The sequence below is a fragment of the Trichoderma harzianum genome (assembly GCF_003025095.1).
Source record: "Trichoderma harzianum CBS 226.95 unplaced genomic scaffold M431scaffold_39, whole genome shotgun sequence".
In the NCBI taxonomy this organism is placed as follows: Eukaryota; Fungi; Ascomycota; class Sordariomycetes; order Hypocreales; family Hypocreaceae; genus Trichoderma; species Trichoderma harzianum.
In genome coordinates, this window is record NW_020209287.1 from 43,820 (window position 1) to 68,115 (window position 24,296).

At 35.8% G+C, this 24,296-nt stretch overlaps 10 protein-coding genes across 10 annotated transcripts; 4 read left to right on the plus strand and 6 right to left on the minus strand.

The window, feature by feature from the left end:
- Positions 1 to 3,000: 3,000 nt before the first annotated feature.
- Positions 3,001 to 3,162, minus strand: M431DRAFT_101967 (hypothetical protein; the record flags this gene model as incomplete). Its single annotated transcript, XM_024911367.1, has 1 exon — positions 3,001 to 3,162. A coding segment is annotated over one exon (162 nt), but the record flags the coding sequence as incomplete, so codon positions are not given.
- A 3,631-nt stretch (positions 3,163 to 6,793) lies between these two features.
- On the minus strand, positions 6,794 to 7,416 carry M431DRAFT_514313 (hypothetical protein). The gene is made up of 2 exons (XM_024920202.1): positions 7,202 to 7,416; positions 6,794 to 7,121 (listed from the first exon to the last, which is right to left on the minus strand). The coding sequence occupies exons 1-2, from the start codon at positions 7,386 to 7,388 to the stop codon at positions 6,907 to 6,909; spliced, it is 402 nt and encodes a 133-aa protein (XP_024767273.1). The 5' UTR covers positions 7,389 to 7,416; the 3' UTR covers positions 6,794 to 6,906.
- A 445-nt stretch (positions 7,417 to 7,861) lies between these two features.
- On the minus strand, positions 7,862 to 9,108 carry M431DRAFT_550151 (hypothetical protein; the record flags this gene model as incomplete). The annotated part of the gene is made up of 4 exons (XM_024921311.1): positions 7,862 to 7,878; positions 8,077 to 8,682; positions 8,794 to 9,039; positions 9,066 to 9,108. The coding sequence occupies 4 exons, from the start codon at positions 9,106 to 9,108 to the stop codon at positions 7,862 to 7,864; spliced, it is 912 nt and encodes a 303-aa protein (XP_024767274.1).
- Positions 9,109 to 9,947: 839 nt separating this feature from the next.
- M431DRAFT_488459 (hypothetical protein) lies at positions 9,948 to 10,299 on the plus strand (the record flags this gene model as incomplete). Its single annotated transcript, XM_024916561.1, has 2 exons — positions 9,948 to 9,962; positions 9,991 to 10,299. 2 exons carry the CDS (start codon positions 9,948 to 9,950, stop codon positions 10,297 to 10,299), a joined length of 324 nt encoding a protein of 107 aa, XP_024767275.1.
- A 900-nt stretch (positions 10,300 to 11,199) lies between these two features.
- On the minus strand, positions 11,200 to 12,096 carry M431DRAFT_101932 (hypothetical protein; the record flags this gene model as incomplete). The annotated part of the gene is made up of 2 exons (XM_024911362.1): positions 11,200 to 11,879; positions 11,913 to 12,096. 2 exons carry the CDS (start codon positions 12,094 to 12,096, stop codon positions 11,200 to 11,202), a joined length of 864 nt encoding a protein of 287 aa, XP_024767276.1.
- A 663-nt stretch (positions 12,097 to 12,759) lies between these two features.
- Positions 12,760 to 14,624, plus strand: M431DRAFT_526056 (hypothetical protein; the record flags this gene model as incomplete). Its single annotated transcript, XM_024920660.1, has 4 exons — positions 12,760 to 12,847; positions 12,900 to 13,358; positions 13,420 to 13,864; positions 13,916 to 14,624. The coding sequence occupies 4 exons, from the start codon at positions 12,760 to 12,762 to the stop codon at positions 14,610 to 14,612; spliced, it is 1,689 nt and encodes a 562-aa protein (XP_024767277.1). The 3' UTR covers positions 14,613 to 14,624.
- A 21-nt stretch (positions 14,625 to 14,645) lies between these two features.
- On the minus strand, positions 14,646 to 16,499 carry M431DRAFT_550180 (hypothetical protein). Its single transcript, XM_024921312.1, has 4 exons — positions 16,413 to 16,499; positions 15,705 to 16,343; positions 15,507 to 15,644; positions 14,646 to 15,450 (listed from the first exon to the last, which is right to left on the minus strand). Exons 1-4 carry the CDS (start codon positions 16,464 to 16,466, stop codon positions 14,680 to 14,682), a joined length of 1,602 nt encoding a protein of 533 aa, XP_024767278.1. The 5' UTR covers positions 16,467 to 16,499; the 3' UTR covers positions 14,646 to 14,679.
- Positions 16,500 to 17,675: 1,176 nt separating this feature from the next.
- M431DRAFT_488463 (hypothetical protein) lies at positions 17,676 to 18,323 on the minus strand (the record flags this gene model as incomplete). Its single annotated transcript, XM_024916562.1, has 2 exons — positions 17,676 to 18,188; positions 18,249 to 18,323. The coding sequence occupies 2 exons, from the start codon at positions 18,321 to 18,323 to the stop codon at positions 17,676 to 17,678; spliced, it is 588 nt and encodes a 195-aa protein (XP_024767279.1).
- A 553-nt stretch (positions 18,324 to 18,876) lies between these two features.
- Positions 18,877 to 20,458, plus strand: M431DRAFT_488464 (hypothetical protein; the record flags this gene model as incomplete). Its single annotated transcript, XM_024916563.1, has 4 exons — positions 18,877 to 18,930; positions 18,985 to 19,488; positions 19,543 to 19,680; positions 19,745 to 20,458. 4 exons carry the CDS (start codon positions 18,877 to 18,879, stop codon positions 20,456 to 20,458), a joined length of 1,410 nt encoding a protein of 469 aa, XP_024767280.1.
- A 1,076-nt stretch (positions 20,459 to 21,534) lies between these two features.
- Positions 21,535 to 21,933, plus strand: M431DRAFT_11629 (hypothetical protein; the record flags this gene model as incomplete). The annotated part of the gene is made up of 2 exons (XM_024911956.1): positions 21,535 to 21,779; positions 21,894 to 21,933. 2 exons carry the CDS (start codon positions 21,535 to 21,537, stop codon positions 21,931 to 21,933), a joined length of 285 nt encoding a protein of 94 aa, XP_024767281.1.
- Between the last annotated feature and the right edge of the window lie 2,363 nt (positions 21,934 to 24,296).

The following is a 24,296-nucleotide window of genomic DNA, read 5'->3' on the forward strand; positions in this document are numbered from 1 at the left end:
ACGTATTTATATTTATAAAGGGGGGGCTATATAAGCTTATATCCTTTACTAGTTTTTAAAAGTCCTTATACCCTTTATTACTAAGAAAATATTAAATATAAGTAATCCTAAAGTATATTTTCTTTTTAAGTACCTTAGAGAAGAAAGGGGCTACTATATAATACTTCGTAAAATATCCTTATATCCTTAGCTTACTATACTTATAAGTAGGCCTAGCGTTATATTTAAACCTTTTATAATATTTTATAAAGTCCTTATATTTAAACCTTTTAGTTAAAAGCCTATATAAGATTAAATATAAGAGGTATAACTCTAGGGGTATAAAGGGAGCTTTATAAAAGCTTTACCTACCTGCTTTATAAAGCTCTAGGTAATTATTATTTTAGTTATTATTTTATATTTCCTTATATTTTCTTTTTATTTACTTTTTAATAAAAGTAATAGTAAAGTAGTTTTTTAAGTAGTAAAAGAGTTTTAAACCCTCTTTTATTAATTAATTAGCTTTTTTATTTTTTAATATATTTTTATAACCTAAAACCTAGGCTACTTTAGTTATTACTTATAAAAGTAATTTCTAAGTAATTTAATATAACCTTATATAAGCTCCCTAAGATAAAGTAGGGTTAGCTTTAATATTTTATTTACTACTGCTAAGTTATTTAAAAAAAGTAAAATTTCTTAAATATTTAGGTTTACTAAGGTATATATTTTAATTAGCTTTATAATTTTAAAAATGCCTATTACTTTAGTATTATAAACCTTTATATTAGTAAAAGGGTTATATATTATAGTTTTTTTATAGTTATAGTATATAATAGCTCTTTATTTTATATTACCTTATTTATTTTATAACCTATTTAAGTAAGTAAAAAAGGTAAACCTAAGGAGGTTATTAAAAAGCTTAAAATATTTTTCTACTACTTTTATTTTTAAAAAACCTCTAAAGTCTAGGTTTAATTTAATAACTCTATTATTTTTAATAAAAAAAAAAAGTTAGACTATTTTACTTACTAAAGCTATAGTATATTATAGTTAAGTAAAAGGGATTTTAAAAAAGAGTTTCTTATTAATATATTTATTAATTAAGTAATTCTTATTTAAGCTTATAAAATAGGCTATTATATAAAGTCTAGTTTATACTACTTATACTAATATTAAAAGGACTTTAGACTTTCTATATATAATAAAAAAGTTAATTATTTTTTAAATAAAAATAATTACCCTAGCTACTGCTTTAAACAGCTAGTTTAGGATTATAATTAATCTTATTAAACCTATTTTTACTTATTTACCTAAGTTTATTATATTTTATCTACTTTTACTAAATTAAAAGGCCTCTGTCTTATATAAAGCTACAGAGGTAATATAAGCCTTAGCTATTATAATTATTATATTTAGTAAAGACCTTTTTTATATTTTATTTAGAAATCTTAGAAAATTAACTACTTTAAGGGCTTTTTCTTTTATAATCCTAAAGTACTTTTTAAAAAAAAGCTATAAATTTAAGTATATTTTTAGTTAGTAGACTAAGTCCTAGGGAAATATAATCTTTCCTCTAAAGTCTACTCCTTTATTATAAATCTAGGTTCTAGTCTTATAAAAATATATAAATTTAACCTTATCTAAGTTAAAGAAAACTATATTTCTATTACCCTAGTTTAAAATATCCTTAAGTTTTTACTAAAGCTTTTAAATAGTTTTTTTAATATTAGCTCCTATTACTATAATACTAATATTATTTATATACCTAAACTAAGTATTTAAGTTATTAAGCTTTAGACTAAGGGAAAAGTAAAGTATAAAAACAATAAGTAAAATAAAAAACCTTTATAAAGCTCCGTACTTTAGCTCTATTTTTAAAAAAATAATTCTATAGCTATTTTAAATAAAGGCCTTTTAGTTACTTATAAAGGAGTTAATCTATTTTATAAAAAAAAGGGACTACCTTTATTCCCTAAGTTTATATACTAGGCAATTATATATAACTATATTAAAAGTATTAGAAATATTAAATATAAAAAAGGAAATAATAAAACCTTATACTAAGGTAACCTTAGTATTATATATTAAGTAAGTAATAAAGTCTATAGTAAACTTTTTTAAAAAAGCCCTAAAGTATTATTTTAATAGAATTTTATATTTTATTACTAAAAAAAAGACTTTTTTAGCTAAAAGCTTCTTAAGGCCTTTCTTTATATAGGAAAGTAAGGAAATAAGTCTATAGCCTTTATATATAATATATATTTTTTTAAACTTCCTAGGTTTAGGAATAATAGTAATCTCTATATTTTAAAAAAAAAGTAAGTAGTATTTTACTATTAAATAACTATAGAAAAGGTTAATTATATAACTGTTAATAATTAGCTAGGTAAACTATAAAAAAGTAATTAATATATTATTTATATTAGATACTATATTACCTAACCTTATTATAGTTTTTTTAACCTTTAGTTTTAATATTATTTAATCTTAGTAAATATTTTTATTAATAAAAAAGTCCTCTTCCTATAAGTTTAAGATATTCTCCTTTATTATTTTACATTTAAAAAGTCTATTTTTAAGGAAAATAACTTTCTTTATAAAGTTTAAGATACTTTTATCTTTATTTATTAAAAAGGGTAGTTAAAAGTAATTTATTACCTTATACTATTTTACTATTAACTAAATATTTTTAATAATACTAGCCTCTACTATAATTCTATTTTAATAAACTTACTTACTATAGTAAATAATATTTTTAAAGGTTTTATAAGCTCCTTCTTAAGTTAAGGAATTAATTATAAATTCTTTATAGGCCTTATAGGCTACTTTATACTTCTTTAACTACTATAGTATACTATAGCTATTTTAGTACTTAGTTTTATTAACTACTTTTATAATTTATTTAAAAAGGTTTTATAAAGCCTTAGTATATTTATCTAAGTTAATTTTTAAAAATATATTTAGGTTAACTAAGGGGAGGGTCTAGGTATAAAAGTATATAAATTAGCTAAAGTCTTCTTAATATTTTAGTAAAATATATTTTTTCTTTACCCCTAGGGTTATCTTAAGGAAATTAAGTAGGTTTATAATTACTATATAATAGTTTAATTTTATATTAAGGAAATATTTAACTTTAGTTAATATAAAGTAATTTATAAAAACTAAGTTAATATATTTTCCTAAGTATTAGGTAGGTATATTTATTAAAGTAAAAAGAAAATTATACTTTTTTACTTATTTTATAATTTTATTACCTACTAAATCTATACTCTTACTTAAATCCTAAAGTTAATATAAAATATTAAAATTACCTATAATAATTAAGTAAAAAGGGGGAGGGCCTTATTTAATAAAGGTTTTTATAATTAAGTTTACTAAGGCTTTTTAGTAAATATTAATAATAGTATATTTATATACCTTTATTTAATATATATATTTATTTTTTAATTTTAAGAAAAAAAGTTATTTACTAAAGAAGTTTAGGAAAATTTTAATAAAAGTAAAAATTAAAAGTTTAGTATTTCTTTAGTTATTTAAAAGATTATATATTTAATATTTAGGGTAATTTTTAATTTATTTCTTATTTAAAACCTTATCCTAAGTAGTATAAGGCTCCTAAATTAATATAATATTATAGCTACCTTCTTATATTAGTAAAAAGGTAATATTTTAGTAAAAACCGTACTTTTTAATATTAGCTTAAAAAGTTTTAAGGTTAGTATTTCTTTAGCAGTTATAATAAAGCCTACTATTTATAAACTTACATTAAGAGGTTTATTAGTTTTAAGGGAAGTATTAAATATATTTTTATCCTCTTTAGCTTTATTACCTTTTTTATTATTTAGATTAGTTACGTAGACTACTAACTTAGTAAAGGAGGACTTTTTATAAAAAGCTTTTTTATTTAAGTTAACTTTAATAATAACCTTTTTAGCTAGGGCTTAAGGGGGGAAAAGAAGTATTAAGCTAAAGATTAATAGTTATAAATAAAGGCCTATATAAATTCCTAGGTTAAATAGTTTCTTTATATTAAAGGCTAAGGTAGAGGTAGGCTTTAGTTTAAGTAAGTTAACTTTAATATACTTCTACTAGCTTAGTTTTTAAATTACCTAAAGTTATACTTTAGTAATTTATATTTTTTCTTTATTTTTAATAACTAATTTAGTAAGGTATTTTAAAAAGTCTATTATATAAAGGCTATTATAGTTAATATATTATAAAAGGGATAAATAGTTTACTATAATATTATTATATTTAATAAATAGTTTATTATATTTATAATATCTTTTAGTCCTAATACAGTTCTATAGGTTATAAAATCTAAAGTATTATAAATATTAAATAACTTAAGAGGGTTAAACTTAGATTTTTACTAAAAGGGAGCTGCTAAATAGCTTAAAGCTAGGCTTAATATTTTCCTTAAAGGAAATAAAGTAGTAGTATATATTAAAAAACTCCTTAAAAAAAGCCTTATAATAGGCTGCTAGTAGGTCTTTAGCCCCTACCCTAGCGTACGCCTCCTTAAGGATTAGCGTATTAGTAAGGTAAATCTTACTTATATTTATATAAGTTTTTAATATACTGTATATAAAGAAAACTTTTTAAATATATACTTTTTTAATTTTTAGTTTTTTACTTTTTACTTATAATTAAAGTATAATAATTTTATTTTAAATATTTTAATTTTTACCCCTAAGGGTAAAGCTTAATTAAACCTTTTAAAAGTAAGTAATATTTTTATTTATAAGTTTTAAAATCTTAATTAATTTTTATTTAGCCTTAATAACTAATAGCTTTCTCTATATATAGTCTAGCGGAATTTAAATAAAAATATAATTATTAGATTTTTCTTTAGGTTTATTAATTTTATTTCCTAGTTTATTAGTAGTATAGGCTGGCCTTTTATTATTAAAAGCTAAGTTCTTTAGGGCTATAAGTCCTTTTTATATTTTTTTATTATAAATATCTTTATATAATATAACTTATACCTACGTAACCTTAAGGCTATTCTAGCCTACTTTTCTAATAGTTATAGGTACTTCCGCTCTAGTAAGGTTTTTAATAAATTTTAGTTTATTACTTTTAGTATAAAATATATTAGCTAACGTTATTTTAGTTAATTAAGCAGCTTTATCTTTACTACTTAATTTCTTAAGGTTCTTAGGCCTCCCCTTAGAATTAATATAAAAAGTAATAAAGTTTTTAAATATAGTATTTAAATATAACTAAACCTATTTTACTATTACTAAGGAAAGTTAAAAAGTATATTATACTAGGTAAAAGTTAATAGCTATAATTATATTTAATACTATATTTTATTTAATCTATTATTATATATTAATTTTATTAATTTAATTTATAATTCTACTTTTAATAAAGGATTTCCCCTTATTATTTAAGTTAGTAGCTTTTTTTATATTATTAAAAATAAAGGTAATAAAACCCCTTAAAGCTATTTATACTATATATAATACTATTATAATACTTAGTTTTACTTTATTAAAGCTAGGTAAAGGTATTTTATTTATACTAAGGGCTTTTCTAAAGCGTCTTTTCTTTTTAAAGGTAAAAGGAAAGATTATAATCTCTTCTGTTTTTAAGTTAAAAAAAGTTACTTCCCTCTAAGGCTAAAGGGCTATTATAGGTCCAGGGGCAATAGAATTTAATCTATTCTAAAGGTCCAGAGGGTTTATAAATATTTCTATTTCTCTAAAGTCCCTAGATAGGACCGTAAAAGTAAAAATCAAGGTCGTTTTATCTAATAGCTAGTCAAACAGAGTAAGGGTTTTTAATAGTTAAGCACCCAAAAGGTAGGGTACCTATAGATGTAGGAGGGAAGCTTATCATTATGTAGATACCACCTGTGCATAATCTTAAGAATAGTCGTCTAAATATAAAGGCTTGCAAATAGGAAAATACACTCATTAGCTACTTCGTACAGGGTAAGCGCTACCATGTGAAGCAAACCTTCACCCTTCTACAAACACCATAACCATGTTACAAGAGGATATTTGTCGATACCCCAACAATGTAACCGTTGGCTTCAATAGCAAAGACTAATCCTTCTGGTAAGAATAAAGACATACTATAATTTGGAAACATATTGTTTGCAACGTGGTTTCGCAGCATCTTGTATGCATATCGCCAGGACGACGACAATCCCTCGAAACATGAATGAATTACCTTATCTACTTGGGATGTCATCAATTTGCCATAGCGATACCCCTAGAGAAGTCGTATGGGCCGTCAGATTGAGGGGTAATATAAAATCAAACTAAATTCAATCCTGATTGACTTTCTCTGGTCGATACATGCATCTCTTGACTGGCTGCCTTGGACTGCGTCAACTAAAACGGTCCGCAAATTGGGCTTGTCGGTTTGCCAATAGGTCTTTCGACCTCCCCATTGGTTAACGCCTCTAAGGCAGCCCTACATACTCCGAGCCGGATAAAACTTGGTTCCACTGGACCATGATTATGCCCCGCAGACAAGGGGTTGGATTTCCCAGACTGGCGTTCCGGATCTGTGCTCCGCATAAAGTGCTCCGCCTGTATTGCCGAAGCCAGTCCAGCTGTAACTCCAAGTCGGCAAGCGTATGATCATATTATGGGCAAAGTGACAAGCGAAGAACATTCGTTCTGGCCAACAGATGGGCGCCAGTGCCCCTAAGGGGCAAGGCTTCGAGAGTCACCTGGTATCATTTTGCAATGGCCTTGTGACTCCAAAAAAGCTAGGCTGCCCATGACATTTCGGGCTTTGCTCACTAGAGTCCTAGAGTTTTACGAAAGGTACAACGCACAAAAACCTACGCCAAGTGTTATCTTCATTTTAGTTATTAGTGATGCATATGTCATTGAGCATTAGTACTATGCACGCGCCCAAGGAGACTATCATCAGCAGTACAGAAGTGCAAAAGTGCTGTGCTTACAAGGCGAATTCATGCGTGTGAACGCCTTCGATCATAGCATAGAGCTCCTTGACCAATCCATCGCCGTCCAATATGATCACATCCCAGCCTGTCATTCCAGGCATTCCATCTGCATTACCATACGTCCAGCTTTGCATGATCACATCTCCGTTAAGCCACAAGTCCCCTCGCGGTTTAAATATCCATTCACTCTTCTCATCAGCATGAAGTGCTAGAAAAAGTGATCCATCGTTAGCGAAGCGCGATTTAAAGCAATCACAATCTTCTTCTAGATTTAGGACAGTTACATACCCTTCCACAATTCTCCCATCGCTTCATAGCCTTTGAAGTCGCCAAAAGGAGTATGGCAAGTGATGTCTGGTCTCCAATGCTCCTGTATCAGAGACCTGCGGATTGTGTCATTTCGTTCGTTGAAAAAATCGAACGTGGTAGCCTTTACTAAGCTGACCGCCCTACTGGGTGAGATTATAGCTGTCATGTCGTGGACTGAAAGATCGAGAATAACCGTTGTGCTAAGGGTAGAAATTGACCAAAAGTTGTACGGGCAGATGATCAGCTATTTATATAATTAAGTGGCCTTAGTAAGCGCGTCCTATTGCTGACAGAAGCAGCCTTATTTGCATCTCAGTATTCCCTTCACAGCTTTGTGGCCTCGCGTTGACTTATTTTCTCGGAAATAAATGCTTATTCTGGGTCCGTACACAGCCATGAGATCCATAGCGGGCAATAGACTAGATATCGGATTAGCACAGCCTCCCATGTTGTGAACAATATGTTCCAAATATCGGAAAACAATTCATGGACACAATACAAATACTATCCCGCTCATCCTATACAGATAGGAGATTGGGCGATGCTATGCCTTTAAGAAGGCAAAATATCGTGATTGCCCAGCAGAGTATCAATATCACTTTATACTCAGTGACGCAAAAAGAGAAAGAACTATGAGATTTACTTTAAATGCGATTCTGGCAATACAATGAACAATATGTGAAAGTCAAAGGTAGTGTCTTTCTATTTACAGCTCTTCGCTTCTTCGCTAGAACATATTTAGCCCTTGAAATTCGGCTGAAAGTAGGTAGCTTGCATTGGTCCAGCTTGGCTAGCATTCTCAAACGCCTCCTCCCATTTATGCAAGGGAAATCTGCCGCTGACTTGTATTCTACCCTTTTCCCCTATAGGAAGCAGTCCTGTCTCAATCAATCGAATAAGCTCATATACTTGCTGCGGCGTATACATAAAAGTTCCTTTCAGAGTTAATGCTTTGAACATCATCATGTGATACGGAAGGTCGATATCGTTCATTATGCCACCCATGAAGCTGACGCGACCACCTCGACGCAAGGCAGAAATACCAGCTTTGATATACAATGCTTTGGCCGCTGAATTTGGTGAGATGTCGAAATACACGTCAACTGGTCCATGCGCCTGGAGAGCTGCAGTATCGGCGCCTAGATCTTCCGATATAGTGACCGGCACGACTTTGCTATTGTTTGTGTCGTGACAAATCTGTTTTAGCTTGGCTTCGTTACGGCCCACAGCGATTACCTTGCCTGCACCCATCGCCAGTGCAACAAGCACAGCCGCGCTACCAAAATTCCTAGTCGCGGGCGCCACTATCACCGTTTCTCCGGGTCGAAGGCTAATATCACTGAGTCCACTAAAAGGGACTGCGAGAGTGCTGATATATCCGAGATCTTCAAAACTGTAGCCCAACTCCTTCGTCAAGATATATTCATTCAGCACATGGATGTTCTCAGCTGGGACTTTGACTTATTCAGCCCAAGTACCGTTTCTCCACTCTCCATTCATAAGCGCTTGGCCTTCTGGCGAAGCGCCCATATGAATGCCCTGTAGAAGTGGCAGCATGTTAAGGTTGTCACGTGGTCGAATGATGCCGGATGTATAGACCAACATTCCGACTTGAAGATGAGGTGTATCTGTCGCTGGTGCAGCAATGCGACAAATTCCGTTGGTACCGGGAATCAAGGGAAGGGGATATTTGTAACCCCGGACGTTCCCATTACTGAAAACCTCTTTGGCATATGACACAATGTGTGAGTTCAATGGCCGTAAAATGACTGAGCCGGCAGATGGCAAGGCGTAGGAAGTTCGACAACGGATCCCGGCTTTGATGGAGAAGTAAACTGGAGACCTCTGAAAGTCTCAGGAAGCTGAAAATCTGGGTGAATACTCATGTTGTTGCTGAATGTTGGCGAAAGTCTAAGACTACCATGAGAACTAGTTGACTGTTAATGCAACCACTTCCTTCACGGAGAACGAAAGGCAACGTGAAATATTTATATTCAAGCACTTTAATATCATACAGAATTAAGGTCAAGCAAAATGTAAATGGTTTCTTTTCATAACACGGAATTTATAACTTATTTCCGGCGCATACACTCATTAATCAAAATGCTACCATTTTCCGGAGTCTCCATGAACGGAATGTGATCCTTCTTTCTATTGACAACTAGAGTTACTTATTTTCTCACTCAGCTTAAGACTAACTCCAATTGGCCGAAAATAGGCCATCCCTAGACAACGACCTATTCATCAAGTTCAAAGAAAAGGGAAGTCTTACAGCTCGGATTTAAGAGCAGTTGCTCCGAATAGATACCGCACGTATTCGTCCCCTTCATCGATTATGCAAATTCTAACTAGGACTAACGAGTAACTTATCTGTCGAGATGAAGAATACTGAAGACCACAATCCGGAGTTAAGAATCATACTTTTCCGAAAACTACTGGCTCAAACTGGGTGAGTGTTGTCCAGCTTGAACCCATATTTCGTCTGAAGGACTATTAATAGGCTGTTGAGGTAGTAAGATTGTGATATTTAACCACGTTTCAATTCAACTCTGAAGCGAAGCTCACTTTTCCACCGGCCTTTTAATGAAACATTCAAAATCTGAATCCACGGCTTGACTTCTTCATTGTTCAAGCCCCTCCTCTGCGAATAAGCTTGCATCCCGAGTTACTCTTTGCCTTCATCATACCTGATCTACCGTCATTAAAGTCTAGTGATATCTTTACAATGTCTAACAGACACGTATCTGATATACTGACTGACCGCGAAGCAATTGCTGACGCGGTCTTTCGCGCCAGTAAAAGGCTTAGACCGCTATGACGCAGCCATTTTCGATTCCGCATTTGCGTCGGAAGATGTGACACTCGAAGTGCCACACCGAAACATGAAACTTATTGGTCTATCTGACATACGCAAAAACATGCTCGACTCACTTGGGCCGTTGGATACAACGCACATGATTAGCAACATTCGCGTTCAGGTTGAAAATGGGGCCGATGCAGCCTCACTTACGGCCTACGCCTTAGCACAGCATTGCCCAGCTGGAAAGGCAGAGATCCAGAGAGCCCTAAGTTCCTAGTTTGCGGAGAATATTCAATTGATCTGAAATATGATGGATTGGATGGTTTGTGGAAGATCAAGCGTTGGATGCTGGATGTTATTTGGACCCAGGGCGACAAATCTGTAACGCAGCCTTCTAGTTGATTGACATGACTTACTCAATGCTAGACGATAGTATAAATTACTTCAGATAACCTTAGCCGCTATAGACTTACTATCAACTAAGATCATTTCTACTGAAACCTCAATTGCTTTCTCTCTAGGATCATCACTGAGTATCATTGCGAGGATCTTTGTTTCCCAGTCTTTGCAATCTTCATATTGGGTGGATTCGATTAAAACATTAGCACCATAAGCTGGCTTAGAGTTAACTTAGTGTCGAAAAACAGAAATAATCAAGGAACATATGAGCATCCCACGACGAATGACAGAAGAACATTCTGGGCATTCACATCGAAAACACTACCAAAGAAATAAGTAAAAGTTGTACCTATAGATGCTAACTGGGTTTGGTAGACAGTGAGGAATCGTAAAGCTGTACTGGTAGTTTAGGGGTGATTGGATGTAATATTATTCTTAGTATAAAGTTTTATCTTAACTTTGAACAAACTTGCCAACCTACTTCTTTAAGAGCTAACCTTGCTGCTGTTGAGCCTCATTATTGTGTGGCAACTCCGCTCTTATGTAGGTATAAACTGAAAATTGAAATCTCATTTCTTCAAGCCATAGTACTCAGGATGCCTTCGATGTTAGCAAATGCTAGTTCCGCTAGGGTTTCATTCCAGATACGCGTCGCAAGTGATTCACCTTCGCTGTCATATATCGGAGTTGCATAACTATTTTTACAGAATTAGTCTTTTTATACCACAAGGTCGTATGCCCATATCTTGACAGTGGTTATTCACAGGTTATAAGATACTTACGGCTGTATCTTCCAATCCATCAAGTAGCTGCCATGCGTTTCATCACCCCTCAATATCGCTGCATCAATGTAGGTGCTGGATCCGTTCCGCATGGTTCGACCGAAACCCCACATAACAGTATCGAAAATCATTTTGATGATAGGGTTGACTCCTCTGTTAATTTCGGTGCCTCTCACCAGTCCAGGATCCACCAAATTGACAATCACATATTCCTTCTTGACTCTTTCAGCAAGTTTCAATATCCAGAAGTGAGCAAGTATTTTACTTGCAGGATATTGCTCCGATGTGTTGAATTTAGATTGATCATCAAAAGTTGACAAGAACGGATTAGAGCCTCGGTAGGGTAGTTTGGTAAAATATGCTGTGCATGAGCCAACAATGGTGAGGCGACCAGGATGACCTCGTGGCGACTTTTCTTTGAGAGTTGGGAGGAGAAGAAAAGCTAACAAAACAGTAGATAGATAGTTGACTTGGAACATCTTCTCGTGACCTTGTGGGCCCAGCTGGAAGGACTGTTCAATCACTCCGGCGTTCAGAATGGCGATGTCGAGCCTATCTAATGTCCGACATTTGGCAGCAAAATCTTGCACACTCTTATATGACAGCATATCAAGTTGCCAGACATCAATTTGGGCGCCTTTGTGTCTTTTGCGCAGCTCCGCCGCGGCCGCTTCGCCTTTGGAGGGGGTTCTAACGGCCATGATCAAACGACCAACATTCAGTTCCAAAAGCCATTTTGCGCAAGCAAATCCAAGCCCAGTGTTTGAGCCTGTAAGGATAGCTGTCTGTCCCGAAATGGATATCCCATGAGGTGGAAGAATTGGCCTGGATAGCTGAGAGCGAAAGAAGTGGTAGCCATCGCCACGGCCTAGGTCAAAGGACTTGGAAGTCATTTTGAAGAGTCTGTAAGGGCAAAGATTATACGAATCGCAAAGTTATTGGAAAGAATGAGTAGTAGTTGGTATCGGAGAAGTTTTGTTTACCAGCCGGCATGTTGTAGTTAAATATCAATCTGGGACCATGTCGAAACATTTGAACATTGACGGAACAGGAAAACAATCTTGACATCGCGGCTTGACTTGATGCCGAGTTGAATAATGAAACGTCACAGTGAGTCCAACCGTCTATGGAATTTAATTCCACCTTACCCGTTTGAATATATGTTTGGGCCTGAGTGACAAATGGTGGAGCTAAACGAGGATGCTTAGAGGCTCTAAAAGCAGAACACTGGTAATGCTACCTGCACGTCGTCTTATCCAATACGCGCGGCTGTCTCGGGATAGTGGGTCTATTCTCTTGCAACGCTTTACCATTATAGGGAAACAATCTTGTCTTGGCGCGGAATTGAAGCCAAATGATGGGGCAGGCACTAACAGGCCGTGTGTCATGCGGATCAGCTCGCATTGAAGTCAGGATTGGTTCCCTTTTCAAGCAAACAATCTTGTCTCTTCTTACTCTTCCTGAACGACTACTTGGTGATGAATATCCCTGTAATATCGGCTTTTCCACTCAATTCAACCTGTATCACAACAGCAACTCGTCCTCTCAAACGTGAGATGTTTGAAGAGCAAGGTGATCCCCAGAGCCAAAAGACGCATGGGAGGCAGGTCTGGAATCCAATAGCGTTGCAATCTCGAGCCAGCAGTACGAATAGCCAATCCCCTATCGAGAGCGGAATATCACTAATACAACGTAGCAGAGACATTCGAGTTTATTGCTTCTGATTCTGTTGGAAGGCCGCATTCCAATGTCCGAAAACTTATTAGAAGCCATGTTATGCGCGGAAAGAACAAAAAAAGGCACCGTGTCCAAAAGCTCAAACAGGGGTCGTCAGAAGTAGCCGGAGTCACAGATTTCGGTGAGCGCGAGAAAAACGCGACATCAACAGCAGCGGCCACGTTGACTGTTCCGAGTGTCGAAAACAAAAATGTTCAATGCCCAGACACTATTGTTGTTTATACCTCAACACCGACAAATCAGGCACACGTTGCTGCCGATGGTAGTGCAATTATAGTGCGTGTCAAAGAGTGCGGAAACCAGGCCGCCATCGTATCGGTATTAGCGATTGCCAGTCCGTTAAAGCCACCTCACGACCTGGCATTAACCAAATTTGCCTGTCCTCTACACTTCTCCTCGCAGGCCCTTCTTTACAGATGTAAGCTGGATATTACTGCTCATGAACCCCCCGAAAATGGCGCTCAAGATTTGTTTCATAGATTTTACGACTGTCAAAGAAATAATGTATCCAGCCAACTGGTGTGTTGAGTCCGACAACTTCAATTGGCGCTTTTTCCGCTGGCTCTTCAAAGCGGAATCTTATCTACAGTCAATTCTCTTTAGTGTCAGCGCTTTCCAAGATATCCTGTCTTTCAAGTCTACCAAGGGTTTAAACTCATCCAGTACTGACATCGAGTTCTCCCCAGAGACACGCTGTTACTTGGGGAATACTATTAGTCTCTTGAACAAGCAACTACAAGATTGTCATATGCAACTCCACGATAGCACTGTGGCAGTGGTTATAAGCCTCGCCATGATAGCTGATGCAATGGGCGACACTAATGCTTGCAAGACGCATATTAAAGGGTTAAAACAGATGATACGTGCTAGGGGCGGTTTAGGCTCGTTTAGAAGTAACGGGCACGTACAAATGAAGATCTGCCGGTGAGTCGCGAATGCACATATGGATGAGTTTTCACTAACTATATTTACAAGCATTGACTTGGGGTGGTCCTTGAAAACAGGCTGCCCCTCTACTTTCCTCAAGGGTGACTTATCGTGGGACTCATGTTTCGACAAAGCTACCTCTGAAAGAATATATTCACAACCAAATACATCCTCATCGATCGCGTATATGCTACGCGGTAATATTAGTCATAAACTTTTCACTGTTTTCACTGACATGCAGAAATTCTCTCTGCTAGTTAATACGTTCGTCAGCCCACAAAACAAACTCAAGCAAGAAGTTTTCCAAGACGCTATGATTTCTATTCAATACCGCCTCCTATCCCTCCGATACCCTCTTGATGCTCAATTCTTGGATGAAGCCGTCCGTATTAGTCTCCTTGCTTACCAAGCTTCTATATTTTTATATATCCCCGGGAGCAGCTCCCAGTACGAGTTTTTAGCAAGCCAATATCACTCAATCATTCAAGGGATGGACGATTCGACGGTAGAAGCAGCTAACTTCAAACTTTGGATGCTCTTTGTGGGAGCTTTCATTTTCCATGATACAACCAATCAATTACTCTACTCGATGATTGCGAATTTAACTAGGGTTTCCAGCTGGACGTCAGTCCGCAATCGGCTGAAAGATATTATGTGGATTGATGTTATCCACGACAACCGAGGCAAAGATATTTTTCAAGCTTCTTCTGGAGTTGCCAGGAGTCATAGTGCGATGTATAAATAAAAATGAATCCAGTTTGTTAACGTATATTAACCTCTTTCTATTATGAATGTACATAATCGATATATAGCTATCGTGATTTCCCTTTGTTGTCTTTCGGTTTAATAGGTACATTTCTGCTTATAACAGCCCTTCCTGTCATATACTTTGCCAGTGACATTATACTTTGCTTACACCAAAGTCTTGACGATGGGTTTCTATAGTGCTCAAGGTCATTTAATGCATCTATAACACACTCTCGCCCTTGCTCACTACAAGACTCAAATGACAGCACCAGGGCCAATATGAATCCTCGACAGCCAAATAGTGGCTTGAATTGGCGTGCGTACTTGATGCATCTGCCTATCCTTAAGCTCATCTCCGAAATTTCTGCGTCAATGTCAGGACGATGGGTTCCATTGAGTGCCAAAACGTGCTTGACAGCGTAACCTATGGCAATTTGCGCCATTGCATACAATATAAATAGCATTGCCATTAAAGGCTCCGTAAATCTATAGCAGATGAGAAATGGCGATGCACGATCAAGCTGCTCAGTAATGTTGCCGTGTTTGCGCATAGTCTCAAAGCATAATTCACCAAGGCGCTGAATAAGATTCATCTCTTCAGCTGCTGTCTTTGCCACAATGAACGTATTGCCAGATGGTTCGTAATCGTCAATTTGTTGCATACAATCTAGTCGCCTGAACAACGACGGCCAATTGCTGGTCTTTAGTGCAAGGCGGTAAATATCGGCTTTGGTCTCATTTTCGATTATACCAGAGTTTAACGCAGTTTGAACAGCACGCTGCCATTCAGGCCCATTATATAGATTGGGTTTACTGCTTACTAGAGAGTCCATATACTGGCAATGTGTGAGCAATGAATGTTAACTTAAACCCAGCAAGATCTTTGCCTTACCAGAGTACCAATATTGTCCAATGCAAGAGAGAGACCCAGCTCATCATCAAGCTGAGGTGGCCCACATGCCGTCATAATCGCATATATTCCTCGCAAATGCACGCTTGGATTGTGCTCCGGCTCAGCTTCATATGTGGCCTAATTAAAAGATGAATTAGTGTCTGACAGCTCTAACAGGTAAAACGCTAGAAAGCTTACCACCACCCTATGGATTATGGACACAGCTGCCAGTAGTGCCGTATTTTGCTGCTTTTGAGAGCTTTGTAGTCCTTGGTTGAGAGATCTCAAGGCTTGCCCGTAAGCCTTTCTGTCAATAAGCTTCTGTGTGGGGAGGCCACGTTGGTGATTTGAATAGGTTTCTATCATCAATGTTACTGCGTCGCATAACGCAGTGCTGCTTCGCATGTAGCGAGGCAGTAGAGAGTACGATTTTTTCGATAATGAGGCGTATAGGTTTACGTCTTCCATATTCAGAGCGACAGTTATTAGCTTCCAAACAGCGTTATCAGCGCAATTCTGAAGCAAAGGGCTTATGCTTAATTTCGGATCTCGCCCTTTCCAAAGTGTGGCCTTCTGTCCATTATTCGAGCGGGAATATACATTGATGAAGGAGTTGGGGTAGCGGCATCCCTTGATTTTGTGTTGAAAAGACGACAGAGATGTCGATGATGGCCTAGACAATTGCCTTGGATCATCTGTAGCCCTCTGCCCGCGGAGGTTGTAACAAGCTTGAGTCGACTCTTGGAACTGGATGTGTACAAAGCGGTCATCCGGCGGACCAGAACACATGCGGTCTCTCGATTTGCAATTGCTACATGTGGGCCACTTCTCATCACACTGTAGAAGTGTTTAAGAAGATTAGTATGCCACAGAGGAAAACTCAAGCAAGTAAAATCTTGATCTTACCTTGATCTTCCGCCTCGCACAATATTGACATCGATTGCTTAGAGGAAATCCCATTTCTTTGATCTCCAAAAACAACTCGACTCACTGTAAATATTTGCAAGTATGCTCGACACAGAAAAGTCTTTTGGTTATATAAGAACAAACGTCCAAAGTCTCAATTTGCTGATTGTGGACGGGATGACTGACTACTGTCATCGAGATTTCGGAAATAAGAGTAGTCAAATAAGGAAACAAAATAAGAACAAAGAAATAAAGAAGCGAAGAAACACAATTAAGCCAAACAAAAAAAATAAAAAATAAAAATAAAAAATAAAATTGGAAAATAAGACAAACCAAAATAAAATAAAAACCAACATGGGTAGAAACCGGCCGATGTAATATTATAGCGGGCTGTCACTTGTATACTAGCGATTAGTCACTACAGAGCCCTAATAACTAGGCAGCGACTTTTCAAAGGTAGCGTCTTCCTGGCAAAACTGGCCAGTTAAATGTCTTCATAAAGATGATACTGATCCAATAACATCACTTGAATAAAATATAAGCTGAGGCTGTGCTTGCGAGGGAACACAGTATACTCAGTAAACCTCAATTGAGCGGGAAGCCCCTCCAGTCCAGTAACATACCCCTCCATAACCTTTTCTTGCCACTCAGAATGTAATCACTTGTTGCTACTAAAGCTCGTCACTTTGATGTAATACCTAGAATACTGGAGTTCAATAAAGATATGCCTGCTTTCTCCCTTTTACGTGTGTTACCTGCGCACCTCTTTCCTAATTTACATTAGTGGCAAGAACGTGGATAAATCCTTCATTCCTGTGACCCCCACGAAGACCCCTTAGGACACGGGCTCTGCCCCACGTCTATAAAGATTTCTAAATATATGTGGAAGAACAAATTTGAAGATTCTCTATCAGAGTAAACACTGAACTGCATTTGAACTAAAGGGTCACTTATTCGGAGACTATACGAAGTGGCAAGGTTGCTGAGGGACTGGGATGGGATGAGGATAGCATCAGGCTTATGATAAATTGTACAGTATATCTAATACTGCCACTACATAAATGGTTGGAGCCTATATAATATAACGGCATCGCAATCATGGCAAACGGCTTGTAATTGCAATTCTTCATCTGAGCTATTCAAAAATAAATAAACACATATATATTATATAAAATGAACACGCATAGGCCCATGACAATGCCCTGCATGACAAGAAGTGTAAATGGAAATTACGGAGGCTAGTTTCTCTCAATCTTAGAGACCCTAGAGAGCATACCAAACTGTTTGTGCCACTGCCACGCCAATAACCGCTGTCAGAGCAGCTTTTACTTCGACAGCTGTATTTTTATGATTAGCGGTGGGCGCTAGCGTTGAAGAAGTGATGGATTCTGATGTAGCAGAAGCGGCGATTGTTGGAGGCGATGTAGGGCTAGTGGATGAGCCTGAAGCAGAACAGGCGGAAAGCGTGGTGGCAGAACTGGAGCCTGACTCACCAGATGAAGACGAACTTCCGGATCCAGAATTGGAGCCTCCACTAGCGCTCGGGGGTTTTTTCCCAGTCAACTTTTGGATTTGATCCTTATAATCTGGAGAGTCGACATCGACAGTGTGTTGGCACGAGCTGAGATCCGTGAAGCAGGTAACTTGACCGCAGTTGTCATTAGTGCCACCGATGCAACAGTACGTCTTTCCAGGTGCGGTTTTCATCACGCCGGGGCAGCAGACGTTGTTTTTCAGACTCTGGATCTGGCCCATTCCATTGCCACAGGCGAAGTCCTATTCCCAATAAGTCAGTTTGTCACTACTAAGGGCGACATCAGTGCTGATATTGCCTACCCTGCTTTCAACTGAGGCCGCAGCTGGCGTACACAGTACAGCGAGAATGCTAGTTGTATAAAAGAGCCAAAGCATATTTGAATATAATGAAAGTAAACCAGTGGTCTTATGTAGCTCTAAAATGCTGGGAATAATCGGCTTTTTGTAGAAGCAATTGTGCGTTTTGAAGTTGTCATTTTTAATTGAGGCGGAGAATCGCTTTATTTATACCTCAATTTCAAACTCAACCTTTGTTCTTGAAGTCGTCGCCTAACGAAGAGTCAAATATTATTAGATTTACAAGGGTAGCGCAGTATTATTCCTCTTTCGTACACACCAGCGCACACATAAGCCAAGTTTGTTTCAAGGGTATCGAGAAGGCTGATCTTACAACATCTGAAGTCGACCCACTTGTTGACAGAATACCCATAATCCTAACAATGTGGAGGCCACAAGGCATAATCGAAGGCACAATAAAAATACAGGAGGTACAACATTCTGGAACATGCCCCTTAAACTTTCTCTTTTTCAATCATACCCACCATTTTAGCTGTCGATGTTATGAATGTCACAGCAATTGTGTTTAAGCTAAATATTCTTCTTCCACCTTGTCCCAGCATTACACTAAGGCACGCGTTAGTCTTCAAACATGGGTGTTACCTTGAGTAACAGATGTCAGTCTTGCGCAAGGCGTAAAATTAAGGTGTGCGAGATATTACAATACCTTAATTCTCCTGAAATGCTTCTAATATTTTAGTGTGACGAAAACTGGCCTGTGTGTGGTTATTGCAAGCGCAAAGGTTTTGAATGCTCCGGTCAACCAACCAATCGCTTTGTTTATATTAGAGCGCCGAACTCAGTAAAGCCATTCATCTCCGAGGAAAGTTGTGTCATGCCAGACCCAGTCCATCAACCAAAGTCTGCCATCTGTCCATCACTTAGGAACGAGGCAGATGTCTCTATAGCCCAGTTGATTGCCGTTATTGATGCTAGCAAAGATATGAATCTTGATGCTTTATTGTCCAAGAGGTCATTCACCCTTCTACCGCGATATATGATTGGCAATCAGGTGTTATGCAATGCGGTGAGGTTTATGGTGTCGTGTTATACAAATCATCAACGTGGCATATTTCCACAGGAGTTGTTCGATCGAAGAGCATATAGTCAAGCATTAGGGTCGCTTGCTCAAGCATTACAAAGTCCCAGCAATGGAATTACTACGCCGGTCCTAGCAGCTATATCCATAATTCACAGAGTTGTGGTAAGTGTAAATATGGTAGGTGCTATCATTGAGGTTAACGCTTCACTCTTGCAGACTACATACGAACCAGAAGCAGAAACAAGCCATAACAAACACCTAGAAGGAATAAACGCAATCATGGCTGCCCGAGGGCCGCCAGATCTAGACGATGACCTGGATGTTTCTTTGATGTTCGATAACTTTCGCTTACTGGTATGTCAATGAGATTATATGTCTTGGATTTTGTGTTAACCTTATCTTATTTAAACGATGGCAGAACATGCACTCTCTACTCTATGGTCGGCCAAATGTGTATCACATGTCCGACTGGCAAACCGTTATGAGTAAAGCATTGGACTGTCACATGATTGAAAGCAAAAGTGCAACAGAGATCTTTCGTCTGTCAGCCAGGCTCTGTCGCTGGTGTAGATTAGTCTCCAAGCTGAGGACAGCCCAGCAGACTAAAAACTCACGAAAAGCGCTTGCGCTTGCAGAGGATATTAGCAATGAAACAACATTGGAGATGAACAGTGTACGAATACTTGATCATCTGCAAGTTACAGAGATGCGGGATCGCGGGGTACCAGTTGAACAGGTTGATCCGTTATCCCCGTTTCTCACGTATTACCAATTCCCAAACCCAGAAGACGCACTAAGTTTTGTGTTGTACGCTACGGTACGAATCGGTATTTGCCGCATTGCTAACCAGGCTATGTCAATTACTGCCATTTGGGACCCCGTGGCTGAATTGGAAATAACCGGGTTAAGTCATCGAATAGCAAAATGCATCAGATATTTCCGTGAATTCAAGCCCCTCGAAGGTGCTGGAATAGTGGTACCACTGGTGTTGGCGTTCGAAGCCTGTAACGGACAAGAAAGAGAATTTATTATAAATGCGTTATATGAGTTTGAGGATCATAAAGAGCAGTTGCAAGATCGATGGAATGCAGAAAGGATAATTAATTGGGCAAAGACGATAACTGGGAGATAGGTCAGGTATCAAGATTCAGTGGTCAATCAACAAGTAAAAATTGATATGCAAACCGTCTAAAGACAATATTGAAAACGATGGTGAGGGAATAAAAAGATATGAATAAGAACAGTTGATATAGTTGTGATTATAAGCTATATATAGGCAAGATAATGAAAACGAGGGGCAGTAAAGAGGGTACTCTTTGTAGCCATATGAACCTTGTGGCTTTCGCATTCTTACGGACCTACAAAAGAGTGCCGTATTACTCTCTGCAATGATGAACCATGCGCATATCTTTCCAAATACGTCACGCGACTACGACCTGCATCTTAAAGGGCTCTTATGGTAAATACTTCCATTAGGATCATTCGACTAACAAATGGGCTTTGTCAAAATTCTGAATGTTTTATATCCATACACGATATTTGATCCATGTTCTCCGGTCTAATATAAATAGCTCAAACCAAGTATACCATCCAACTTGGAGAAAAAAAAACCAGAATTTGCTCTACCAGAGATCCCATGGTCTGGTTAGGAAAGAGGTGCGCTCCATGCCGCGAGGGCTCCGCTCATCCTATAATCCGATGGAGATCTTCTAGTTAGCTCAAGGGGCTATTTCTTTTGCCAATTTGGCCTTGGTATACCTTATGTACTGTTAATTACCGCCCACCGTCTACCCCCCGTTAAGTTCCACTTGATACTCGCGGTCCTTCAGGCCCCCTAGTGTATAATCATTCGGTTCTTCCAGGTAAATCCAGCTCTGCCTTGCATATGCTGCACTACCATGAGTTAGTACTCTTGCCGCCTACTCCACCTAGGGCGACTTTTGGTAAGAGATGCGCTGGCGAGTTCCTGATGCCATAAAACTTGAAACATTCCAAACGAAAGGGAGGGCGACTCTTGTATTTGGGTTGGAAGCTTCGTAAGCTTATTGGCGTTGGTAATATAGCAAACTGACATAGATCTCCCCCTTAGACATTGATGACCATATAATGAGGCCGCCGCCGTGCTTAAGCATCAGTACCGAGATGATCAGTTACACGGTTAATCAAGCTCCTCAACACTTCAATTTTGAGTGTCTAGGCTTCCTCATCATGGCTGGAATAAGACCCATTCCTTTGAGAATCGCGCTCGCTCTGAGCTTTTCAATTACTGCTTGGGCCCACAATCCTACAGTCGAATGGATCAAATGCCCGGTCGGTGTTACCAGCCCTGTTGAGTGTGGACAGATCCAAGTACCGTTGGATCACGCAACTCCTGATGGAGAGACTATTACTCTTAGTCTGACCCGTCTTCAAGCTACTAATCCAGGCTGTGGTCCCAGGCAGGGGCCGTACATGTAAGCTTCAAACACTACTTAGTATACGAATACCTTCAACCATTTACAGACTGGAACCTTAAGTCATAAGCAGTGGGAGTGTATTTGTTCTATAAGCTAACAAAGTGTGAATAGAGAAGATGGCGGGCCTGGCGAACCAAACGTACAAATGTGACGAACCGGGTCCTATAGGCACTATAGGTTAGCTGTTCCCAAGGGACAAACCTTAGAGTGGTTCTATGGTTTATGTTAGCGGAGTAATTAGGTCGGTAAATGGGCAATCTTATTACCAGCTAGTAATATAAATAAAAGTAAATATCTAAGTTTTAATTTAATTATATTATAAACGCTGTAATAATAACTAGCTATTTAAGTATTTTAATAAGTAATATAAAGTAAATTTATATATTTAGTTATATATCCTAGATTATGTTAGAAAGCTGGTTTTCTTAGCTTTCCTATAGTAGATTATTTAAAAAGCTAGCTTTCCTAGCTTTTCTATTAGGGAATATTAATAATTTTAATTAGTTTATTGGCCTATAGTTAATCTAGTTCTGGCTAACCTATTGGCCTATTATTATAACTTTAAGAGTTAGGTTATAATATAATTCTCCCCCTCTTATTAATCTTATCCTTAAGACCTAATTAAGGTAGTATATAAGTATTTACTCTTATTTTATTAGTAGGTATTATAATTTTTTTTATTTTACCTTTATTTTTTATTTTTTTATTATAACTAATTATAAGTATAAGCGTAATAATAAACCTATTTTTAAGTAAAAAAAAAAAAAGCGTAAAAGCCTTACTAATACTATATTAGAAAATTTTATCTTTATTATAAAATCGTATATTTACTGTAAAAAGTAAGGCTGTAATTATATTACTTTAAAGAAAGATTCCTATTAGTGTTTTTTTTATATTTAAAATTAAAAATCTTATTATAAAGTATTTAGTCTTACCCTATAATAAATATATAAGGTAGTAATTTATTATTTAAAATTAAATAAGAAGCTTAAAAAAGCGGAAGAGGTATAGCTTAAGGCTAGTACCTAAGTAAAATATCTTCGTACTTAAAAACGTAAGTAGTTAAAGTAGATAAAGCGGGCTATTACTTATAATATTAATAATTTAAAGGAATTAAAGTATATTAAATATAAGAAGTAGAAAGTATAAGAAGCGGAGGTAGTTTATTAGGCTAATATATTATTACTTAATTTATCTAGTCCTGTAACTTAGGGTTCTATAGTTAACGTTATTAATTAAGACGCTTTTAACCCTTCTTTACTAAACCTAGACTTTAGTAAAAGTTATTTACAAAGTCTTTTAAGTATTTAAGGTCCTTAATAGTTTATTATAAGTTTTTTATTTTATTATAACCTTTTTATTTTACTAGGTATTTAGTTTATTAAGTATTTTTATTAAATTTTATTATCTTAAGTTTCTTAACCTTATATTTAAGTTCTTTACTTTAAATAATAATTTTATTTTATATAACTTTACCTATTTTTTTATTTACTAATATTTTTTTTAATAGTAAAATATAAAAATTTAAATATATAGTTCTTTTTTATTTTCCTAGGGTAAGTAAAAGATTTATTTTATAATTAATAGGTCTGATTTTCTTTATAACTTTATAAGGTTTAAGTTTTTTAAAATTAAGTTTATTACTTAGCTTATTTATTTTAATATTTAGCTATTTATTATTTTACAAATGTTAGAGTAAGTAGATTATATCTCTCTTTTTAAAAGTTAGTCCTTTAATTTTTTTAGTATTTATAAATTTAGTTATTTTTTATTTAATAAATTTAAGTTATATTTATAATTCTTAATGTAGTTCCTTAAGTTTATTAGCTATAATAATAGTTTTATTAGTATTTTTTTCTTTAATAGATAGTTAGTGTAAATTTAGTTTAAACCCGTAGTTTACGTAAAACGGTAAGTAGTTTATAAATTTTACTAGTATACTATTATAGGATGCTTAGGTAATTAGTAAGTATTCTACCTAATTATCTTAGTTAAAGTTAACGTAGTACTGTAAGTATATTTTAATAATTTAGTTAATTTATTTTATTTATTTATTTATTTAAGGGTAGTAAGCTATACTAGCTTTATATTTTAGTTTAATTCTTACTATAAGTAATTACTAAAATTTTAATATAAATATTAATCCTTTATTTAAGATAATTTTATTTAGTAGTTTATAGTTTATATAAATATATTAGAAAAATATATAAGCTAAGTTTTTTATAAAGTTTTATTCTTTTATTAGGATAAAGTAAGTTATTTTTAAAAGTTAGTTAATTACTATAAAAATACTATCTTAAGTATTATTAGTTATAAGTTTTTTTAAAGGTAAAAGCTTTATAATATAGTTAAATATTATTAATTCCTAATTTCTAACTAGAACTAGTAAAGGTTATAGTTTTCTATAAGGAAGATAGTATAATACCTTAGCATATCTATATATTATATATTTTAATATAACCTTCTATACTTATTTTTTAATACCTTTAAATTTAAAGTATTATATAATTTATT